General features: G+C 37.5%; 1 protein-coding gene across 2 annotated transcripts in view; it reads left to right on the plus strand.

Moving 5' to 3' along the window:
* arhgdig (Rho GDP dissociation inhibitor (GDI) gamma) overlaps positions 1-12364 on the plus strand; it is a 35457-nt gene extending 23093 nt beyond the window's left edge. For both annotated transcript variants that reach the window (XM_042505865.1, XM_042505864.1), the window contains exons 4-6: positions 4843-4919; positions 8014-8077; positions 9216-12364. In XM_042505865.1, coding sequence (XP_042361799.1) covers positions 4843-4919; positions 8014-8077; positions 9216-9415 — 341 coding nt within the window. In that variant the 3' untranslated portion in view covers positions 9416-12364. The remainder of the gene's footprint in view (positions 1-4842; positions 4920-8013; positions 8078-9215) is intronic.
* Positions 12365-15068: the final 2704 nt, after the last annotated feature.

The raw sequence follows: 15068 nt of genomic DNA on the forward strand, positions 1-15068 counted from the left end.
TAAATAAGTGTGGTAAGCATTGGATTTTGTTTTAGTCAACTAACTTTAATTGTTATAATGGTAATAATTTTAATTGGAATAACTAAACCTGATTCTGTAAACAATTTTCACACGTCACGCGTCCCTTTATGACCAGTGAAACACAATGATTGGAGTACACTAACATGTGTTTTGATTTTCTAATTTTGTCTCAGTTGATAAACATAAACATTTTTTCACGCTGTAAGGTTTTACGGAACATTTTGGTCTATGATATATAGTGTGTCACACAGTGTTCTGGCCTGCTGCCAGACTGCAGCACTCAAAGCAACATCCTTTACCAGACTTTTCAGTGCCTTGGTGCCCTAAATGTAAGCACCAGCTTTGTTAAACTTTCATGTTCCTGCAGGGTTGTTGTGCTGAGCACGCAGGCTGCTACACATTTACTCAGACACAAACTCACGCCAAGCCGGCGGCCTCACTACTTATCTTTACCCCACATTTATTGTGTGCTTTTGCAACAGTATTATTATATCCCTAGAACAATGTGATTGTATATAAAAGTTAAATTGTGCAGAATGGTCTTTAGAGAGTTAAATCGTTCTATGTTTTATAATACTGGATTTTTGCAGCTGATGCATCACGCGGACATGCTAAAGTAAGATGGTAAACATTACACCTGCTAAACATCAACATGTTAGCATTGTCATTATGAGCATTATGAGCATGGCTGCAGATTTTTACTTTTGTTATGTTGTTGCTGCTAAAGTGGAGCTATTATTATCCACTTTATGTCACGGATATAAAGAGATCTGGACGTTATTGGCGGGCCCCCGTTCATTCGTGTAAAAGCTGCTTAATGGTGCATGATGCCAAAAAAGCTTTATTTCTATAGTATGAAATTACCCAGATCTTCTGAGTTGTGCGTCCATAGAGCAGGTGCACTTTAGAGGGTGTGTTATGAATTGCATACTGTTTTTTTACTTTGAGTTAGTACTATTTTTGCCCTTACATAGTATATACCGTTGCATTTAGTAACTGTCCAAACGGGACATTACACCTTTTCATAACTTTGCGCCCTGAACTTTGAACCGCTTGCTTATTATTAAGATCAGAGGAAACTTAATTCACGGGGCTCGTCAGGGACAGAGATCAACCTGGAGAGCTCTGCTGTTGGTACTTTGCAATGTATGTAGTTTAACCCTTAAATTATAACTGTGTACATTGTGGATTCAAATATTCTATATTACTAAAGTTAGCCAAGATATCTCTCTATTATTGCTTTGTTCTGTTTTGTTTTTTTTGTTGGTAATCTTTATGATTATTTTGTTCTCTTAAACTATTAACATATATTACAGTTATATTACTATTTGGCTGGTCATCAGTCACTTTAACACGCTGTCATACGTCAGTGTGGCTTCTGTCAGCTGTCAGTCAGCTGTCACCTGTTTGCAGCTCAGTAAATGTGATGAATCTGCCACTGTGCAGAGAATTTGGGGTCAGAAGAGCCAGAAAAGCATGCTGGCTTGCATTCTGCAAAATCTGACCAGATGTAGTAGAACATCCTGGTATTTTTGGCATCTTACATATTATGTATTGCGACATACTAAATCTTTTCTGGCATGCTACATAGTATGGTAGTTTGGGTATTGGAACGCACAGAGAGACATACGCCGAACAAGTAGCTAACTTTCGGTTTAGTGCTCTGCTAACTGCAGCTTTTCTAGATTCTGGAAATGTTATCAGATGGAATGGAACAAATCTCAGTAGTGAAGAGAGTCATTTAGTAGACGCTCCCAAAAAATGAATCTACTGATTGACAAATGTCTCTTCCACAATGTGTGTGTGAAGAAAAACTCTTTTGGGCCCAATGGCGTCACGTGATGGACCTGCAAGTTGTATTTCCAATCTTTGACTGCAATTATCAAACTGGTTTCAAAACTCAGCACTCTTCCTGGAGTTTAATGTGCAAGACTGCATCACATTTTTAAGCAAATTAAATTTTGAATTAGGATTTTCCTCTAGGGGCTTTGTTCTTGCCGCAGTGATGGCGGGTTCGATTCCACTCTCCTGCCCCGCCCTTTGCACCATGTCATCCCCTCTCTCCCCCATGTACGCTGAAGCCATCCTGTCTCTAATAAAGGCCAAAAAATCTTCCCAAAATATAATCCTTTAATTTATTTATATTTTACTCTAAAGCAGCGGCTACAAAAATAAAAAATAAAAATGTTAAAACAAAATATGAATAAATCAAACATTTGTCATTTTTTGGCACACATTGTTAAATAGGCAACAAAGCAAACTAGCAGTGTGTAAGGGGCATTCTTCAGTTCATTTACTTTTTAACTTTTTCAGGATTTTCTGGCACCAGTACTGTAGGCGTATTTCAGTATTTGCCAAGTATGATCCTTGCGTGCATACTTGCATGAGCACAGTCTCTCACTCCCTCTGTGTGCGTGCGTGTGTGTGTGTGTGTGTGTGTGTGTGTGTGTGTGTGTGTGTGTGAGGAGAGCAGGTAGACAGCTCTCCACACTGACCTATTTTCTCAGTCAGACGCTCCGGGGGGAGGCCAGAATCTTTCCTCTTTTCTGTCTCCAGAGACGAGAGGAAGGAGAAGAGACAAATCAGAGGGAGGAGAAGCGAGGGGAGATTTACATACCACAGTTCTTAGAGGGAGATCGACCGAATAAAATAAAATGAGACAGCAATAGAGCAATAAAAATTTAAAAAATCTCCAAAATATCATCAATGACATACCTGTTTGATTTTTCTAATGGGAAATTGAAAGTGTTTTTTCTGGTGGTATAAAGCTTCCAAACCACAGGTAGATTTTCAATTAAAGTGAAAAAAATGTCAACATAAGCAGAGTTGGGAGATTTTTATCTGTAGCAATATGCCAATTCTTGGATGCTTTTACTTAAAGTGCCTAAATGTGCCAGAGTGCATATATATTTGATATAGGTGACACCATTGGGAATTAAATCTTGAACTTTTTACAGCGCCTCTGAGGACGTTATATGCTCTGTTTGCGTGTGTTATCTGTAGGTCGCTTCCTTTTTTATCCCTGTCTTCTGCATCTCTTCCTCCAAGCGTCGCCGCTGTCTGTTTTGATTCTTCTATCTCTCCTTCATCTCCTCTCCTCTCCTCCTTCCTCTGCTCCTCTCTGTCCATTAGGAGGCACTCAGGACTGATGGTTGGCTTTAAATTGAGATATAAAGTGATTAGACAGTGGATGCATTTCTGATTGCTGTGTGCTTTTACAATGGCTCAGGATGCTTTTGTTCCCTCAGTATGAATCCATTCAGCCCAACACAAGACAAGGACAGTTTTATTGTACAAAGACGCCAATTGTGGTTTTACCAGTAACTCTAAATAACCACAATGTCAGAGATTTAGTGGCGTATGAATGCAAAAGGCATCCTTCATTAATAGTAACTTTGTTTGGGGTTTTTTCAATCTGGTCCTTATCATGCCATATTTTTGTGACTAATGGGAACAACCATGTTTGAAACTGGTCCAGTATTGAGCGAGAGGGCTGCAGCCAGCAGCTGCAAAACAGGCTGCAATGTAATCCTTAAAGGCATTTGTGCATCAGTTTGCAATCACTAAAAGTGCGTGTTTTTTGCACTGACATGCTCAGATTGTTATTTTATGTGTTGGATGACATTATGAAAAGGATCTTTACAGTGAAAGACCTTTTTGGTGTTTTTGTTCAACCAGAAACAGCCCTGAAATGCTACTGCTAAAACCCATCAGACTCCATTTAAATAAAGTTGTTTTTTTTATTATTATTTATAGTGCCAGCATATTTTCACATATAACTGACTGAGGGGGTTATTCAACCAAAATAGAGCTGGTGATTATTGGAACAGTGGAGAGATGAACCAAGATTTACAATGATAAAATTGCTATTGTGTTGACAATAGCAATTTTGGGGCTCTTTTTGGTTCAATATAAAAGATCTTACTCTTAAACCGAAATCTTTATCTCTGTAGGTATTCTTCCTATAGGGTTGTCAGATACCTATAATAACAATCTGAGCCTATCATGGGCAAAAACAAGCACTTTTAGCGGACTTAAATTGACGAAGCCTTGTAACACTACATTTCAGTTTCCCTGCTACCAGCTGCAGTGATCTCACTCAGTACTGGAAGACTTTTGTCTCCCTAAGTCACCAAAACATGAGAAAAGAGGGGCCAGGTGGAAGAGTACCTAAGTTACCCTTTAAGCATGACTTTAATTCCTCTTATTTAGCCAAAAACATGAATGGGAAATGGTCGTAATCCTCTGAATTTATGTATCTTTGAATGATTGTATTTTTTATATTATTGACCACTAATAAAACTTGTTCATTGTATCATTGCTGTTGTATCAAACCCAAATAAGAATTAGTAACAACGTCTTAGAATGACAAAACTTTATTCATATTATGTATTTTAAGTTAACATAGTGGGATTAAATATGCAACTTTTTATTCCTCGTCAGTGACAAAACCCCTTTTTTGTGCATGTATTCTGTTTTTGTCTCTTTTGGCCATTTACGTACCTTTTTTCACTCATCTGTTCTGCTTTAAAATCTATTTAAAATCTTAACTGAAGCTCAACATACCACCTGTTATCTTGCATTTGCTTGGAAATCCAATAAATAAAGCCTGGAAAGAAAATGAAAAACAGAAGTACTGTCGAATAAAAACTAAAAAATATTTTTTATAAGTACATTTCAGGGAGTGAAGTTTAGAAATTTCTGCTTTATTTCTGTGTAAATCAGCAGCAGTGAGATCATGCAGTGAGTCATATTGAGATGCTGTTGCAGATGATGTCATTACGTGTCATATTGACCATGAGTGTTTTGTTGTCTGTGCAGGAGATCTGAGCGCTCTGAAGGAGAAGACTTTCTGCTTAAAGGAAGGAGTGATGTACAGACTAAAGATACACTTCAAGGTAAGACGGATGGATGTAGTCACAGAGGAATATTAAAGATGCAGAGATTTACTGTACATTACAGCATGGACGGATTACTGCTGTGTGTGTGGATGGAGTGAACAAACAGGTGGTCAGGTATTTACTGTAAGTGATAAAGAGGCCGTGCTGAGTAAGCCACCACGTACTGTGCAATCAAGCCACAATATCAAACGAGCCCATTTTCATATTTAATGAGTCTTTTCAGTGCTGTTTCATTTTATAGTGCCAGTAAGGATTAATGCTGAGAGGCAACTTGTCTTTTAACTCCAGAAGTTTCTGAAGTCTCACTATTGATTTGATTTTCTGAAATTAGAAATTCATTACCTTTTAATTGTTTGATAGCATTAATTGTCATGCTAGGCTCTATGGATGACAATTTAAGTAAGCTGAAATAGCCTTAATTTCTTTTAAAACATGGAAAGCAGGCAATGAGTAACTTAAAAAAATGACCAATTATCAAAAAAAATAGTTACAAGAAAATTACCCAAAATTAGTCAAACAAAAATAAAAATAAAAGTAAAATAACCAAAACAGGAAATTAAATAAAACTAAAATAAAATCAGAATTTCTGACAATTATTATAATTATAAATAGAGTTTTTTGGTATTTTTCTTTATTTATTTCAAATAATAATATTTTCTAATAATTCTTTCTCTTTTTTTTAGCTTATTTTTGAAGTTATATTCTTGTCACCTTTTACAAATTTTTCACAGTTTGAGAGACATTTCATGCAAAGTTGCTTATTACCTTTTTTCCCCATGTCTTTGAAAGAAATCACACAAATCTGCTTAATGTTTCAGAGGTTTAAATTCTTGGGAAGGGCACAAGAGAACTGATGACGATCCAGGTTTTAAAGGGTTAAATGGACTGAGATAGAAATAGACACCCAGAGGATGGCTCTCGCTAACGTTAGTGATCCCCCTGACTTTTTCCTCTAATTCCACCAGCAGGCTGACAAGTTTGGCTTTAAGTGAGATATCGCAGCAACTATTATATCGATTTCGTGTCTCACTTTTTGCTCCTCTCCCTCGCATCACCTTTTTTCCTTTCTCGGCTTCATCTTTTCTTGGTCTTTATCTTTTCTGTCCCTGCTCATCATCACTTTCTCACGCCTCCGTCCCCTTCCTTCTCCGTCTCTGCTACAAATAAACTTCTCTGCTCTCCTATAAACACACAGCAGCGATTTCCCACGCTGAATCTCCATCTCATGTCCACTATAAATAAATACAGACAAGGGACGAAGAGATTTTGAAAGGAAACACAGAGCAGTTATACACAAAAGAAAGAGCGTACCCCGAGGATTTAGAGAGGATGTTTATGGAACTGTTATAACATTAAGAGTTATTAAGTTTTCCTACATTTGCCCTGTTAGTTAGCCACAAGAACAACAAAACAAAGAAAACACATACATACAACACAGAACATGGAGGAGATGTTCACAGTAAATTCACATACTTATCATACTTTTGGCCTTTTCATGTCCATCTTCAATACTACTAAGTACATATTCAGTGGTAATATTACTTCCCAGAATGTACTTATTAATTCAGCATATACCTCCCACTTTGCGGTTCACAGTTTATATAAAAGACCACAAGAAATATGAAATATACAAATATGGCAAAACAACAACAATAATAATAATGATAATAAACTAAAGTTAAAAACAAACAACAAAACAAAACAGAAGCAAGGGGAAAAAAGGTAACTAGATTCCTGATCCTATTCCTAGTAACCTCTTAATTAGTCTTTTCGTATTTTTCCAGTAGTCCTGGATTTTTGGCCAGTCCCAGAATATGTGTGTGGTGTCTGCCACCAGTCTGCAGCCCCTCCGGCACATTTCAGATGTTTTACTGTGTTTTGAAGTAATTAATGGAGTTTTCACCTTCCATTTAAATTCTCTCCATACAGGACTTATAATTTAATTTATATCCAGCTTTGAATGTTTCCTCCCATTTGTCATCTTCAGTTATAATGTTCAAATTCCCATTTTTTTTTAAATTTAATTTTGATTTTGGATATGATTCCCTTTTCTATCCCCTTCTCTGTAGACAGAAAGTGTGTGTGTGTTTGTGTGTGCGCGGGTGTTTGTGCACAAGTGTGTGTGTGCGGGTAGACTAGAGGCAGTATACTCCAGGGACTTGATTCTGAAGGGAGAGGCAGATGTGCTGAAACTGACCAAAAAGCTCAGTGCGTGACTCTGCTCTGCTGCGAGGACACCTGCTGGACAAACAGCTCCGCTGCCGTCCTTTAATGCAGCCTCACACAGAACAAGCAAAGCTCTCGATAGTCTGCGTGTGAGAGCATTTTTCGTGGCATGGAAAGAAATCAGCATGGAAATCAGTATTTTGTGTCAGTAAATGTGGCTTTAACCTGTAGAAACATTTTGTTTTTGGATAAAACTTTCATCTTGAAATTATATAATAATAAGTCTAAAACACACTGTGTGAACAAAATTGTAGCATTCATAAGTGCAAAATATGCACTATTAAACCCATTCAAACTGCAGTTTTTGATCCCACAGCCATCAAAAACATGCATATTATTATTTCTGGCTGTCATTCTGAGCTTTTGCTTTGGAATTTGTAATTTTCACTGTTTTCTACCTGATGATGTCTTTTTTTTTTTTTTATATCTGACATATGAAGAAAACACATTTCCACTAGGTACACTGTTACAATCAATGTTGCTTCAATGTTGAATGATTAAAGTTTAGTTTACTTCTCACAAGGACTTCTGCTTGTGAAAACAGTCATTTGAAGTCTTCTGTGGCTCGGAGGGGAAGTATTGATGTCATTCTAAATTGAAATATTTAGCAGAAATCATGTTTAAAAACCTAAAGATTGAGAGGGTTTAAGAGAATGGTATAAAGGATTTGCTCTTAGTGCTTTCACACTACAAATCACATTCACCCATTCACACACACGTTCATACACTGGTGACATTTTGTGTGGTAGTGCCTGATAAGTTCATGTCACTTTAGGTTTATGCTAACTTTGCAAGTTTTGTCAGTAACTGACAGAAAATCCCACAATAAGATTTGAAGATTTGATGAAACTGTGTGTGTCTGCAGGTGAACAGAGAAATCGTTTCTGGCTTGCGGTACCATCATTCGACCACGAGAAAAGGAATAACAGGTAAGATATTTTCCAAATGACCTTTAAGACCATATGCAAGTCCACTCATCTAGTTTTCTCAATGATGACAAGATAGTCATAAGTGACAACAAACCAACTGAACATGTAATTTATGGCCTGCAGTCTGACCAAATGCACTTAAGAACAGATCACTTCAAATGCAGCTATGCATCCGTCATGTGCTATTGCAACATTAAGATTAGTTATTGCAGTGGACAAAAAGAAGCATGCAAACAGTTACCATTTATGACCTAAAATCTACCCATTTTTACATCAAAATATGCCATGTATTGTGCAGGTGTGTACATTCAGCAAGAAAGAGACATGAATAAAAGTACACATGTGCACATACCTAATCTTGTAAAATCTGGAGGGGTAGATATTCAAAAGGACATTTTTCAGGTAAAATAGTCCTTTAAGTCATGAGATATTTTAAAAACAGCTTTTATATTTAAATTTATGGTCTGATTGGGATTTGTGAACAGAGACGAGGAGCGATGAGGCTGCAATAATCTGCTGAGTTTAATTCTTTCACCACAGTCCAGATTTTTATTGTAGTAGTTTGTAATTTTCAGCCCCAACTGACACTTACTCAAGTGATATCACTACTAGACTTCACACAGCTCCATCTGGAGCCTTTGTCAGATTTAACCCTTTGAAACCTGATCAATGCGGCTTATTTTATTACAAAAACGTGCACAAAAAAGTAAAAAGTTAAACTTATTAGAAAATAAGCAGTAAAAGAAAAACAAAACACAATGAAAAAAATGAACTGACCTAGAGAACAATGTTAAAAACAAAAAAATCTTAAATATATATTCTGTAGCATAATTTTAAATATATAGTAATCATTAATAACATTTTCCCCTGTTTTATTAAATATAATTTGTAATAGTTTTCTCTCTTTTTAAAGACTCTGTCTTAGGTTGTTTTCTTTCCACTTTTTTTTACCAATTTATTGCTTTTTATTTGTGTTTTCAAAAGAAATCTGACTGATCTGCTCAAGGTTCATAAGCGTGTGAAAAGCATCTGAAATGCAGCACAAGAAATTAGATTTGATCCACGTTTCAAAAGGTTGAGCAACTTTTTCCATATTAGTTAGTGCTATCCCCCAAGTGTCCATTTTGTCTTCCTGCAGTGGACAAGGTGTCGTACATGGTGGGAAGTTACGGCCCGAAGGCAGACGAGATCGAGTTTCTATGCCCGTTTGAGGAGGCACCCAAAGGCATGATATCGCGCGGCCACTATCAGTTCAAGTCCCGCTTCATCGATGACGACAAGATTGTCTACTTGGAGTGGGAGTGGAACCTGGACATCAAAAATGACTGGGACGAATAGAGTGAGAGAGATGATGCTACTCTTCCCTTTTTCACCCCCTTTTTTTTCTCCTTTCACCCTCTCCTGTCTCGACCTGTGAAAGGAGGCTCTCCTTCTCCTCCTCTTCCTCCTTTTTCTCCTCTTTTACCTTTTCTTCCTTGTCTTTAATGCAGGTGTCCTGACGGGGACTTTCAAAGAAAAGAGTGCCCCCTCTCTCTGCCTTCTGTCCCTGCATTTATGTCCTTCTTCCAGATTCTTCTAGATCTAAAAACCCATCCATCCACAGCTGTCCACATGACGAAGCTTTTGAGATGTTTCCCTTTACTTTTACTTTCCTTTGTCCCGCCCTGCCTCCACGTATCAGCAGTGGAGGGTCTGCAGAAGCAGTTTGTGGCACAAAAGGAAATACAATAAATACAAACACTACATAATTACAAGTGATATCTGTAAAACAGACTTCCCCAAAGAGAAGAGGTGAAATATTTAAACTAAGTGCATTTGGATGCTCAGTAGGAACTAGTGTTTTAGATAAGACCATACTAACCGAGACCAAGACTTGACTGAGACCAGAGTATGCTGAGACCAAGACAAGACCAAGATGTGTGTACAATGTTCCTCTGATTGATATGAAGGGTGGCAGACGTTATCAGTGACAAAAACAGCAAACTGCAAATGACGTACATGATTGGCTGGATTTTTAGATCCAGTCACTGTAATTATGTTAACAAATAAATATGTTGTGATCTCGATTAAAAATCCAGAGTCTGCTACGTCCGAGACCCTCTAAAAGTGGTCTCGAGACCAAGACCGATCTCAAGTACCACAACACTAGCAGGAACTCTGGATTCACATGTCACAACATTTGTTAAAAAGTTTAGAAATAAAAGAGTAACACCAAAAACACACCAAGTTCATGTGTCTTATGGGGGGAAGAGATTCTTTTATACCATTAGTCAACATGTGACAGGGGTCATAGGAGTCTGCTTGCTAATGCAGGTACTGCTGCAAAAAGTTAAACTATCCCCAACTTTTAGTTTGGAGGCACTTTCTGCAGAATCACAGGGCCGCAGCTCGAGCAGCCGCTGCAGCTTTCCATAGATGTTGCATGGCAACTGGCTGCAGGACACATTTCATTGCATCTTGGTGTGTTTTTGGCATAAAAGAGGGCGCAGAGGGGAATGACATGAGGCAAAAATACTGTGTGACGACAAGCAGCTCACGGAGGCCTTAAAACTCTGAGGACACATACATGGTCCACACAAATGAGCAAATTTAGCTGACCCCTTCCATTTCACTTCTGCTCATGACAAACACAGCAAAGCTCGAGCTGAACATGTTTGTGTGCATTAGCACATTTATTTATGACACGTTGTCATTCAGCTCCCTTAAAACTCGCAAGTTTCACAATCAAAACAGCTGTCTCATACTAGGCACGTTACAACATCCTCTGAAGAACGCACGTTCAGTATGTTCAAAAAGGTAGCGTTTTTGCATACTTGTGTGGACCGTGTTTGTGCAATTGTGTCTGATTGCTGCATTTTGTGCCGAAACGTACACTTCTTCTCTTAGTCACAACTCACATATTTTTGATTCAGTGTGACTTACAGGATCTCCAGGGTATCATTATCTCTGATGTCCATCATGTTCATAAATCTACTCAAAAATCACTGGGAAGAAATGATATTTTAACTCCAGAACTTCTCTGAGCATCATCATGTTTTTAAGTTTTCTTCAAAATTTATTCAGTGATAGTTTTCTGTACAACCATGAAAAAACTGCAAACAGGAACTGATAAGAGCTAATTTCTTTAATGGATCCAGTTTGCAAAAATGTATGTGTATTGGCAAAAGAGAAAACTGGCCCTTAACCACCGGCAACTTTATACTCTCAGCTATGAGAGCTGTAGTCCCAAAATTTAGAGCATGATTATCCCCCAAATAGAGTCGAGACAAAGACTGATAAAATGGAGTTACATAATCCTTTTGTTTTTGTCTTTGGGGGAGCACAAACTGTCGGTCACTCATCATTTTATTTTATAATTACAAATTTTCTGAGAAAAACAGATTGATAGTAAAAATACATGAAGAATTCTACAGGACAGAAAGTAATGTTTTAGAATCCTTTAATAAGATCACACTCTAATTATCCAAATATTGTCTTTTCAAATCAATCAAACTGGTTTAAAAAGATGAGTCACCTCTTCTCACGAAGTGCACTACATGCATCAACATCGATCAAACTTGGACGTGGTGTTTTTTAACGTTTGCTCTCAAAACATCATTTTTCTCGAGTCTTTTGTGGAGCGTTTCATCAGAGCAGACCAATTAAAGACTGTAACTGAACTGTGCATATTGTAGAAAGAGATGCATGTCTGTAATGTAGGATTTGATACTATTCATTCCGTAAAAATGAAAAACCGGCCCTTTCTAAACCTCTCTCATAAACCAAGGACAAAGATGTGAATAAAATCTGCTTTGAACATTAATGAAACATTTTACGATGGTAGCTGAAAAATGGAGTACTTGCTGAGAAGTATAAGGGATGAATTATTTTCCCTGAAAAAAAAAAAAGAAATATTATCGTGTTGAGTCTTTGGATATGATATCGTCATTGTTGCTGAACATACTGAACACTGAAATACCATTTGAAATGTTCGTGATCTAAGACTAACTGTAAATGTTGGCTTGTTGGGTGTTGCATGGTTTAGCGAGATTCTCTCTTCCTTTTTTTACAACTTTATTGTAAAATTTAATGTGATGACAAAAAAAAAGATACTGACGCAATATCCAGATGTCAATGATTGCCATATACTGCAGATACAGTTATTTACAGGGATATTTTTAAAGGCACAGACAGCTGGAAACAGTCGTCTGTGTTTGAAGCTCCAGCCTGTAACGATCAAGTGCTGCATCCTCAAAATATTGGTGTCAAATCTAGTATCCTGTATCTTTTAATAAAGGCAATTCAAACAATCAGGAACATGTCTCTTTTAAAATATTTGTCCTGCATGCTCATAAAGCAACAGTAGTGCTGATTAGAGCTTAAACAAGGAAGATGTGACGTGTTATTTGGTGAGATTTATAGGTGACGGCAGGTGGATTTTGTCATTTTTGCACAGAGCTAGGCTAGCTGTTTCTATTTGTTTCAAGTCTTTATGCTAAGCTAAACAAAAGTAGCTTCATTTTGCCATGCAGACATCAAATCAAATCAGAGAGTTTGTTAAGAAGTTTATTTCCCAAAATGTCAAACTATATCTTCAAGAATAATAATAAAAAAAAGTTTTGCTTTTCAAAACTGATAAAAGTGCAATCTTCTGTTTCTGTCTTGTGATACTTAATGAAGTTATTTATATAGATATTTTATGAACAGGATGACTCAGTTGGTTAAAGACATGACCACATAATTAATTAATAATTTAACCAAACAGTGTGTAAAATCTTACATAAATGTCAGTTTTTACCATTTTAATATGCTTTGTGCCAGTTTTTTGACGTTGCAATCAAGAAATTTACATCTAATTCACTGAGATGGTTTTGTGAATCCTTCACCGAGACATGTAAAGAAAAAAAACTCTTTGAATTAAAAAGATAATACTATAACACTTAATTCTCGTCGTCTGAAAAACTGCAGTGTTGGTGTTTCTGTGATGAGATAAATTACTCACTCTTCCTCCTCGGGCTACAGTCTGAACGTATAATCATCATAGAGTTATACAACACACACACTCTCACCCTGTTTTCAGTTCAAGATAAGTTTGAATTTTATTTAGGTGATACAAAGCGATGAATATCCACCAGTACTCAGCTAGATGACTGATACATGCAAAAAACAAGAAGCAAATCCTGGTAGTTTTTGAACAACGTTACATAAGCTGACAGAGGCTGAACTCATTGAACTCATTAAACCCATTTAGGAGATTGATGTGATTCTTCAAAAGACGAAACTTGGCTAATATGGAAATATTGCTATGGTAATGATATATAATAATGATTAATAATAATTTAAAAAGTGACCCTTACTCTCTTGAAGTATTTCCATTCTACAACGTGGCAAAAAAAAGTGGAGCAAACTTTTAATACCTGTTTAATAACATATATCAATACCACATCTTATAGTTTTCAAGCCATAGCCTGCTTTTGGGAAATGTTTATTTGCTTCCTTGTGGAGAGTTAAAGAAGAAAATTGACCACACAAGCTGTCTTGTTTGTTTGTTTAAAAAAAAAGCGTAAAATTGTGGATATAGCATGTTTTTTCCCTGTTTTATGCTGAGCTGGGCTATCTGACTGTTGGCTGCTGTATCATATTTACCACAGATATGATCAATGTTCTTGTTCGGCTCTCTGCAAACTCATGAAATGAGTGTTTGTGCGAGTGCTCGCTATTATTTTTATCTTTGAGAAAGGCAAACAAAAAGAAAAGAGGTGGATCAGCACCTCCCCAAAGTAAAGTAAAGAAGACCAGGTCATTTTTAATCTCTCTCAACCTCTAGAGGCCACTAACAACAGTTACAGTAGAAGTTTGCTTCTCTCCTGTCAAAATATGATCATGCTTTTTCAGCTTTTTTGTTTTTCATGTTGTGTTTTAGCCCCCATAGGTTTGTCCTTTGATGCCATTCAGTCAGTTGTAGGTCATGAAGAGTGGTTAAAAATGCTATCAAGTTTAAGAAAAGGTAATCCAGTGTGTCCTCTGAATCTGTTCGTTTCAGATCAGTTTAATCAGTCTGCTACAAATTGTCATTTTGTCCTACAGGAGAGTAAAAACCGAATTATGAGCAGGTTAATCCACACAATCTACTCAAGGTCATAGCACCCTGCTGTCACATGTCCACTTGTCCGTTGATAAAGCTCTTCGTCTGTTTGTCATTACTCCTCTGTGAGCCAGTCCTCCTTGCCCGGTGTGGTCACTGCTGTGGTTGTGTTATTGCTTCTGAGCGCCTGCTCCAGCAGGGCCCGCTGAGCGGAGGCTGGCAGGTAGAGGAAGGTGTAGATCAGTGCCAGCAGCAGCAGAGCCAGCAGCAGAGGGACGCCCCAGTCTGATGTCATTATGGGCTCCTCACAGCGAGCCTGCAGAAACGACTTATTCTCCATAGTGTGCAGTCAGATCACAACACTGCAGGAGCCAGGACAGCTTGTCCACAGTTTGTATTGTCTTTTCTACGATCAACGTATCTGTTCTTTTCCCTCCAAAATAGCTATGTCCAGACAGCACGAATACTCACACCTGTGGAGGAAACCGACCAGTTTTAGGAAAGACCCAAGACACAGCTGATGTTGTAGACGCATTTATCAGACTAGTTCCAGTTCTGCACCGAGCTCCTAAACGCCTCAAAGAGTGTGAAGGATAAATCCAGAGAAGTATAATAACATCCGGGTACTTTTTCATTCACAGAGCCAAAAACAAAAGATGAAACTGAAATTTGGCAATATTTCCAGTAAATACTTAAAATTATATAGTTACAAATCAACAGAGTATCCAGTTTTAGACCAAGAAAAAAACAGATCCTTGTTGTTGCAAAAAGAGATCATAAAAAATGTCTTTAACATCTGTCAGCGAAGCCTCTCTCCTCTTTGTCCTCTCCGTTATCTGACTGAAACGTTTGTGATTTCCACTAAAACTGCGTGATGCCACGTGCATCTTTGTTTGTGTGTGTGTGTGTGTGTTTGTGTGATGCTTT

Source organism: Plectropomus leopardus, chromosome 17, assembly GCF_008729295.1.
Source record: "Plectropomus leopardus isolate mb chromosome 17, YSFRI_Pleo_2.0, whole genome shotgun sequence".
NCBI lineage: Eukaryota > Metazoa > Chordata > Actinopteri > Perciformes > Serranidae > Plectropomus > Plectropomus leopardus.